General features: G+C 36.3%; 1 protein-coding gene and 1 pseudogene across 1 annotated transcript; one reads left to right on the forward strand and one right to left on the reverse strand.

The window, feature by feature from the left end:
- The first annotated feature begins 264 nt into the window (after positions 1 to 264).
- LOC142839028 (large ribosomal subunit protein eL32-like) lies at positions 265 to 2641 on the forward strand (annotated as a pseudogene).
- A 1592-nt stretch (positions 2642 to 4233) lies between these two features.
- LOC142838588 (olfactory receptor 6C6-like) lies at positions 4234 to 8997 on the reverse strand. The gene is made up of 2 exons (XM_075954088.1): positions 8975 to 8997; positions 4234 to 5197 (listed from the first exon to the last, which is right to left on the reverse strand). Exon 2 carries the CDS (start codon positions 5191 to 5193, stop codon positions 4234 to 4236), a length of 960 nt encoding a protein of 319 aa, XP_075810203.1. The 5' UTR covers positions 5194 to 5197; positions 8975 to 8997.
- Positions 8998 to 10179: the final 1182 nt, after the last annotated feature.

The following is a 10179-nucleotide window of genomic DNA, read 5'->3' on the forward strand; positions in this document are numbered from 1 at the left end:
TGTCATATCTTGTACAGTTTCTGATTCTCTTGGATATATACTTTGGAGTGGTTTACCTGGTAAACATGATTATTTTATTTCCAGTTACTTTGAGATGTTTCTATACTGATTTCTGATTTCCATAGCGAATTTACTAATTTACATTCACACCAGCAATGCATCAGTGTTTCTTCTCCCTAATTCTTACCTGCAAACATTATTTTTTATGTGTAAGAGTTTATTTTGCACTATTAAAAATATTTCCTGATAGACCAAGGATAAAGAATGATAGTTGCCTCAGTGAGTAAATGGTATAATATCTGAGCCTCTAAAACAGCAAGAGAAAAAAGTATAAAAAATACTTTAAGACACAGGCATAGGTAAGGTTTTCTGAATAGGACTCTGGTTACTTAGGAAATAAGACCCCCAAATTGACAAATGGAATATTATGAAACCAAAAGGTTTCCACGCAGTAATGAAAATCACTGATCAGATTAAGTGATAGTCTACAGAATGAGATAAAGTCTTTGCCAGTGAAACATTGCACCAAGTTCTAATATCTAAACTATACAAAAGAGCTAAAAATGTAAATATTAATAAATTAACAGCCCATGCGTTTAAAGAGAGTTCAAAAAGGCAGAAACATAAATCTCTTAACATTTTAAAAGATGACCAGCATCCTTCCTTGACCAACAGAGAGATGCAAAATGCGAATACATTAATATTCTAATTTACCTCAGTAAGGGTGGCTATCACCAAGAAAACAAATGACAACAAATTACACGGCAAGAATGTGGGGAGTGCTGGTGGCTGTGTAACTGCTGAAACCATTAATAAATCATATAAAATACAAACACCATGGCATCTCAAACAACTAAATAAAGAGCTATGGCATGAGTCATGCACAGCACTCCTTGTTGTATTTCAAAGGACTACCATATAGATGCTTGCAAATCAATGTTTATTGTCATCTATTTGGGACACCTACGAGTTTATCACCTGATAAATAGATAAAGACATTTTGAATTGTATGTAAAATAGAATTTTATTCGCGCACAAATAACCAAAATTAAGGAGTTTCCATGGAAATAAATGAAACAAGAATATCTTACAAAATGAGGTAACACAGACTCAGAATTCCTGAGAACTACGATCATCCCTGGCACTGGAAACCTAGTCAACTATGCCTGGCTGGTGACATCATGATTTTTGGACTGAACCTATACCTGCCACTTTGCTAGACCAGCATTATCCCTAACTGCATCCTAACTGTTTCTCCCATATCTGCAGATAAGGAAGTTCCAGTTTGCTTCGCTTGTTGGTTGGCTTTTGTTTTTCTTTTTTAAAACAATCTTTTCTCATTTTAGGTATCAGTCCCAGTTCCCTTTCCCTCCTCTCCTCCTGTTCCCTCTACCTTCCACCCACCCCACTCCCATCCACTCCTCAGAGAGGGTAAGGCTTCCAATGCAAGTCAATAAAGACTGGGGGAGGGCCTTGATTCAGCTGTTTTTGTGGTTTTTCAGGGTGAGTTGCTTGTATTACCTGAGTTTCTGTAGCTGAAGTAGAACCGTCAACCAGGGGCTAATTGTTTGTGGGTTTGAGTCATTTTCCAGGTACAACCTGATACAATTCCTAATACTCTGAGGCTATGACTAACACATGTGATTTTATACACATTGATATATAGAATAATATATTTAATACACATATTACATAATATATATAAACACACACATATTAACTATATGTGTATATATGAAATACAGGCAAATAAGAATGCTGATATTCAAATGGTCCTTACTATTAACTGTCCCTACACATATTCCCTCTCTCCTTCCCCCTTCTCTCCTCCTTCCATCTTGATCCTTCCATTCAGCTGTCTGGTTTCTGTCCATCCATAAGGCCTATTTTATTTTCTAAACTCTGTGGTTCTATTGGTTGTATATTGTTTATCATAGACTTAACAGCTAATATCCACACATAAGCTAATACATGTCATATTTATTTTTCTATTATGAATAGAGCAGCAATGAACGTGAATGATTGTCTCTGTGGTAGGATGAAGTGTCCCCTGGGTATATGCTCAAGAATGGTGTAGTGTTGGGACCATTTGGAGTCCTGGCCTCCAGCTGCTCTTCCCTGCTAGAGATCTTTACTTCTGATTTGAGTTACTGAAACCTCTGTTTTTAGCCTTCTCTAAGTTGCCTAAAAGATCATTTGTGCTTCCTCGGAGCTACCTGCGGGGTGGCTGCCATCTCCTTTGCAGCATCATGGCTGCCCTCTAGCCTCAGTGAAGCCCAAGATCGTCAAAAGAGGACCAAGAAGTTCATCCGGCACCAGTCAGATCGATACGTCAAGATTAAGCGAAACTGGCGGAAACCCAGAGGGTGTGGAGAAGATTCAAGGTCCAGATCCTGATGCCCAACATTGGTTACGGGAGCAACAAGAAAACCAAGCACATGCTGCCTAGCGGCTTCCGGAAGTTTCTGATCCACAATGTCAAGGAGCTGGAGGAGCTGCTGATGTGCACAAGTCTTACTGTGCTGAGATTGCTCACGATGTTTTCTCCAAGAACCGAAAAGCTATCATAGAAAGAGCAGCACAGATGGCCATCAGAGTCACCAATCCCAACGCCAGGCTGCGCAGCGAAGAGAATGAGTAGATTGCTTGCGTGCACGTTTTATTTGTGTTTAAATAAAACCAAAAAAACTAAAAAAAAATCATTTGTGGACATTGGATTTAACTGTAAACAGATGTGGGAGGTGTCAGGAGAGTGACTGGTAGGGAGACCTTATGGACTGGGTAAAGAGAGCACAATGGAGCCTTGAAAGCAGTGGAGAGACGGATTGTGGGAAGAAAGAGAACTTGGGGAGGGTGTGGGAGAGTAGTAGGGAGGAATTTAGAGAAAAGAATAGTTACATGTGTGTATGAGAATGTCATAATGAAGGCCATGGCATTGTGTGGTGATTTTAAACATTAACAAAAGTAACGTGTCTCAGAGGTTGTGTCGTTTTCATTTTTATTTATATCCAGGAAAAAAATAAGAGGAAAAAGTGAAGAAAAAAATCAACATCACATTTTATGTAGTTCCATGTTGCAAGGAAGTTCCTGACTGCTTAGCCCCAAAATAATCACACAGAAACTATATTATTTAAATCAGTTTGGCTCATTAATTACATATTTCTAATTTAACCCATTTCTATTAATTTGTGTATCACCACATGGCTGTGGCTTACAGGGTAAAGTTCCGGAGTCCATTTCCAGCAGGGCTACATGACTTCTCCCTGACTCTGCCCCTCCTTCTCCCAGCATTCAGTTTAGTTTTCCCCACCTACCTAAGTTCTGCCCTTTCAACAGGCCAAGGCAGTTTCTTTACTCATTAACCAAGACAGAAGGACCTCCCACAACAGTTCTTTGGCTGTGCAAATTTTCCAATGTATTAAGATTAAAATAAGTATATAATGTAGTATTTGATATACATGTATATAACATCCTTAATTTTGTGAAAAATGGCTCAAGTAGATTTGTTAGAAAGTTTTAATTTACAAGTACAAATTTCTTTCAACAGACATGTTAACAAGTTACATGTTGATTTTTTCACAAACTAGTATCTTTCTAAGATTCAACACCATGAGGAAATATAAGAAAATAGTATCAAAGCACAAAGTCAACTTATTTCTTCCTATGAAGCCATCTAATTGTGTCAACTAATTGTTAGTTATAATCTGCAGGAGACACATTACCTACTTCTCATCACAGCGCCCTTGAAGCTTCATTTCCTTCATTCATCTCATGAGGCTCACTGTGTGGATGCTGCCTCCCAGAAGCCTAAATTTACATTTAAATTGGCACAGATTTTCTAGTTATTTCCCACAACAACCTCCTTTACACTACAGAATAATTTCATACTTTGTGCATACCTTAGAAATGCAAAATATTAAACTGTTAAAGAAACAATTAGCAATTGATATGTATATAGAATTAATTCCATTATGTCTAACAGCATTCAAATGCACAGGACATTTAGTAAATAAACCTATCATTTATGAGAAGAGAGATTTCTGAGTAAAGATAGAATTACACAGTGTGGACTCAAGAAGCAGTTTCCTCCTAGCGATTCAGAAGATATATTCTTAAAGATGACCATGAGCAATTAGAATACTTCCTATGATTAATTATTAAAGGAGAAAATGGCATAGGCCATAGTGGATATATCTATTAATTTCATTTTTTTAGTCATGTTACAGCAGTATGCTATTTTTGCCTAATTCTTAATTCACTGTTTTGAAAAGAACACAATCTGTGAAGGACCTGTTTGAAAGCATCCTTCACCTGCTGGTTCCTTAGGGTGTAAATGAATGGGTTTAGCAAAGGGGCCACAGAAGTGTTGAGCACAGCCACACCTTTGTTTAAAGTCACCCTCTCCTTGGCTGATGTTTTCATGTACATGAAGATACAGCTGCCATAAGTGATGGAGACAACAACCATGTGCGAGGAGCAGGTGGAAAAGGCCTTTCTCCGTTGTTGAGCTGACGGGAACTTTAGGATGGTTTTGATGATGAGTGTGTAGGAGAGGATCACTAAGATCAAGGTGATGACGAGGGTCATCACAGCTGTGACAAAAGCCATCCATTCTATAAAGCGTGTGTCTGTGCAGGACAGCTGGAGGACAGGAGAAGTGTCACATAGGAAGTGGTCTATCAATTTGGAAGCACAGAAATCCAGTTTGAGTCCCAACATCAAAGGGGGGAAGATGGATAAGAACCCAGTCACCCAGGAGCTGATGACCAGCAGGTGACACACTTTGCTGTTCATGATGATGGGGTAATGCAGTGGTCTGCAGATGGCGACATAGCGGTCATAGGACATGGCTGCCAGGAGGTAGAACTCTGTGATTAGTAACAGAAAGAAGAAGAATAATTGAGCTACACAAGCATTGTAGGAAATTGTTTTGTCACCGGTGAGAATGCTCATCAAGAACCGTGGAATACAGGCAGACGTGAATGCCATTTCTAGGAAGGAGAAATTCCGGAGGAAGAAGTACATTGGAGTCTTGAGGCGGGGATCGAGCAGGGTGAGGAGGATGATCACTAAGTTCCCCATCAGGCTCAAGATGTAATTGAAAAACAGAAACAGGAAAATCAGAATTTGTAGCTGAGGGTCATTGGTCAGTCCCAGCAAAATGAACACTATCTCCACTGATTGGTTCTTCATTTCTCTCTTGTTTTACGAAGTCTACAGGGAAAAAAAAAATCAAAAACTAAATTTAAAAGTTGCTCTTTTTTCTTCTGAAGGTTCTGTTTGGAGAAGTTTAAACAGTGCACAGATATTTTTAAATATCATCTTAGAGTGTATCCCATGTGCTAGTCTTTTGCCTTTTCAGCATGATTATTAGAATTCTTATTTTCTTCCTGCACAAATTTACAGGAGGCATGTCAGTCATTTGAAATATAGCTCCTCAGTTTCATTAATGGGCATATGTGCTTGCCTTTTTAATATACTTTATCCTAGCGGATTGCTCAAGTGTGTGATATTTTAATATTTGATTTCAGAATTTCACTATGAAATGCCTTAAGCATGATTTAATGTTTATAGGATATTCTTGTATTCCCAGTAGCCATAAAACTAATTGTTTAAGAGTACACATATAGGTAATTTCTAAGAAAAAAACTTCAAAGAATATAATGTATTTTAATAAGGTAAAACTAAAGTTTTAAACTGAGTTGTCAGTTAAACCTACTACCATAAAGCTGTTCTCGTATGGTATCCTGCTACTCTCCTCTGACTCATGATGGGTGTTAGAAAGGAAAGAAGATCTTCATGAAAAAATAACAACCTATACATTGCAAAGTAATGTTTCAAGTACATATGCAAGGTTCATTCACTTATTTGAGTTAAATAAGACAAATACCTTATATTTCTAGAGGACCTGATTTCATAATAATCCGCCATAATTTCTCCCATGTTTACAGTCCTATAAGTGTCAAAACCAGAATTTGTAAGTTAATAATTACAATATCCTTAATGTTTCTAAGATACATATGTTCTTTAAACTACACGGGAATTAAGATGGCATTTAATTACTTGATTAAAATTTTAGATTGTTCAGTAGAATTAAAATGACACATGAGCAACAATCTGTATCTGGCTTTAATGAGTGCATCTATATGTTGGTCACCATAATTGGTGTATTGAGTTTATTTGATTTAATTTAAAAAACGAATTGATGTTTAGTGATTTTTTTATGGTAAATGATACATTTTTTAAAAAGATGTATTCATGTAACAAACGCAGGTCAAGTCAGTTGTTATTCTTATGAGGATCCCAATTACACATCTCTGGTGGCATCCCAGATACCACTTTTCCAGTGTGATTTCATTTGGAAGAGTTTGATGATGCTCCTATGGAAAGCAATGGATAATCCTATGGATATCATAGTTTTCATAGTTCTGTGGTTTTAGGTGGATAAGATATGGTGTGAGATACACAGGAAATTATTGTAGAAATAGAAAATGCATAGCCATCTCACACAAATGTAAAGAAAACCATGGAGTGGAGGGAAGGATAAAGAGTTATGAAAACCTAAAATGTTTATATTCTTTACTCGAGAGAACTAACTCAAGGAAAATGAATTTAATAGTATGGAATTTGATTTATGAATATAAGCGTGCAATATGGGTGTCTCTTTTAAAACAGAGCATGGTTATGTTATTAATGCACATCTTGCTTATTTTCTAGTGTGCCAACAAAGGCATGAGCATGTTTCAAGTGAGTTTGGACAGAGGGAAAAGTTTCACAGAAAGTCCATAGTAAGTTTTAAGTACAGAATGCACTAGGAATGAAAGGGACATTCATTTTAGATGGCACACACGGTACCAGTAGAACACTGAGCAACACTGACACTCTCTTGTACACTAAGAAATATGTATGGATGTATGTAGACATACACACACATATACATGCCACACACATCACTATTTCACCAACTTTATATACTTATGAGTTAGATTAAACATAAAAAACACTCTTCTGACTTGAATTTACTGCAGGGAACAAACTAAGAGAGACTATTTTCAGAAGTCATAGTTTTAAAATTACTTTGCTTTATAAAAGATTTTATGCATGGCTTTACTCAAATTCTAAATATAAGCCAGTTTGTACAGTATGTCTACTATGAAGAATTAGTGATATATCTAGGGAAAATTTCCTACTAGGTGTTTTTTGAATTATCGTAATGAAATAACTTAAAACTTTTTAAGTAGAAAACATATTTTAAGTACAATTTTGTGTTTTGCATTGATGATGATAGTAGAATCATTTTGCAACCTGTGAAGCATAAATTATTCATTTGAAAACAGTTTAAATATAAAAGAAATAAATATATGAAGAAGTAAATGACAATGAAAATAAATTTCCTTTCTTTTGTCATCTACAGAAATTTACAGAGGAGATGTCTGAACATTTGGAGCTGTGAATGGTTTCTAAAGGGTGGAAGACTTGAAACAGCATGCTATAGGCTGACCTGTCAATGATTTCTGAAGGACCGAGCACTCGAGACAGCACACTCTAGGCAGATGAAGCAGCCTTAGATAAAGAAACTAGCCACCAAACACCTCCAACTTGAAGAAGTAGAATTCTCAAATTTATTCATATAAAATATAACCATATGATTAATAATGTAACACTTACCGTGAAATGTCATCATTAGAAACTACTAATTTGTTCTACTTCGTCAATTACATATAACACACACCCTCACAATTTGTAGATAACAGCACAAATTAGACTTATGAGACGATATGACGGACTATGATGATCTAGTAAATATAATCGCATTAGTTAAAATGTCAGTTTTAATTAGTCACTATATATCTCACTTGTTACAGTTACTTCTCTATAAAAATACATTAAAACACTAGCCTTTTATTGACTTGGCAGGTTTCCTCAGCTGTATATGTAGATTCCTGGTAAATATGCACTTGCATAATTCAGCCATTATCCTGGTAAACAAAGAGCATGGTTGGACCATTCCATCTCACTTCATTCTAGCCTACAGTTCATAACTGATTTCCATGTTGTCTTAGAGATATTATTTTTGACTAATTTATTGCTTGGTGGGAAGGTGCATGAAGTTACCATTTCTATTGCACACTACACCTCACTTGTCTGAAGTCCTGCAAACCTGGCTAAGTGTGGCAGGCAGCACATTATAAAAATTCATTGTCTCTGATGTAATGAGGTACCTGTGCCTCTGTGTCCTATTGGAAATGAATTCTCAGAGAGACTGCAAACCAAGACCATCATTTCCTAAGGGATTGCCAGATTTAGACACAGAAGTACTTTCTATGGAAATACATGCACAAACTTTTACTTTTTAAAGTCATGATTCTAGATATTGGTTACAAGATTCTGTTTGATTTATATCAACATGTCCACATTTGAAATTATAGTTGTACAGCTCTGGATTTAAAATCTGACAAAATAAAGACTATTTCAAATGCTATAAAAACTTATAATTTAAAATGTAAAAAGATAACCTATTGTAGACCAATTAACTCTAATCTGAGTGTGTTATTCTACAAATACTCCATTTCATCGGACTTATTTAGCAATATATTCTGTCAAACACATCATCACATAAGTCCGTGGAGGGATTTCAAACTTAGCTACAGCTGCATGGTCCTTCTTTGTAAGGAAGTACCATTCCTCTCTTAGAGGTCTGTTAATTTCAACAATTAGAACAGAACACTAATGTCTAAAACTGTATGATACTTTCAAAACTCAAGTCCATGTTCATATGAGCAGCACTAATTATTCTCAGAAGATTATAAAAAAAAGAAGAGGACATGAGTTTAGGAGATACTTGGTTAGAGGGATCTTCAGAAGGAGCTGGAGAGGGAATATGATTACAATGCATTTTAAACATGTGAGAAATTCTCAAAGAAAAAATACACAGAATACACCATGCAGTGTAGGTATGTTGAAGAAAGAACACAAAGGTTCTCCAAGAAGAAATTTTAAGGCCTATGAGGCAGCAGAAAGGTCCAGCTTCTTCTGACGAACTGAATCCAGAACATACAAAAGCATATCTATTGATCGTTACACAACGTATTTCCTCACAGCAAGGTCCCTAATCTAATTTAATAGCTTACTGGAGGAGAACATCACATACCTTCGTGATTCTTGTCCTTTATTATGTATTGTTTGCAATACACAATAATACAAGAGCCTCAGGTATGACGAAGGCATCTTGTGATCAAGGTCATGGGATGGCTGCAGTATTCCTTCAGCAGAACAATTCTACAGACCACAGGGAACAATCACCATTTTACACAAGGATTCTTCAAGATCAAAGCACTTCTAAGAACATTTGTTTGTTCTACTGTCTACCTGGATACAGCGACTCTGCTAAATCCCTACAACACAGAATATATTCCAAATTCTGAAGTCCTCAAAGTAGAATTTCTGAATAAGGAGAAAACCATAAGTTCGTCCAAACTAAATTTCTCTATGAGATTCAAGCAATTGCCAACACCAATGTATCAGAACTCTTGTTTCTTATATCCTCAACAGCTGAGTGGGGTTTTTGGCTTTATTTACCTATCCAAGCTGCATTTATAGGGCCTGAAGGTCAGGCCCCATTCTTAATAGTTAAGACCAGGTACAAGTATGCTCTTCCCTTGCATTGAATTTGAACTGCACTCTCAACACCCACTTTGCAGGGCTCACAACCACATGTAACTACAGCTCCTCAGGTCTGATACCTTCTTCTGGTCTCCATACTCTCTAAACTTATATTTATAGCCTCACACAGAGACATAAACATACATGTAATTGAAGTAGATTTATAGGTTATATGTACTTATCAGAATAATTGTGTAACTCCTTGTCTGGACTCTCATATAAACATTTTACTTTCCCATATATGACAAAAAACATGTGACATTTGTCTTTGGATTCTAGCTTATTGTTTTATATTCCAAATTCCAGTTCTAACCATTTTCCAGAAACTAATATGATTTTTTTCTTCTGGGTGACTGAAAATTACTTAATTATGTTTATCTATCGTGGTTTCTCAATTTATCTCCCCATTGCCAGTTACTTAGGCTGACTCTGTGATATAGATATTGTGAAAAGTGTCACAATAAACATGGCTATTTGCTGGGAGCCGATTTGAATAGCTGCCATTACAAGATGGCA

Source organism: Microtus pennsylvanicus, chromosome 20 (genome assembly GCF_037038515.1).
Source record: "Microtus pennsylvanicus isolate mMicPen1 chromosome 20, mMicPen1.hap1, whole genome shotgun sequence".
NCBI lineage: Eukaryota > Metazoa > Chordata > Mammalia > Rodentia > Cricetidae > Microtus > Microtus pennsylvanicus.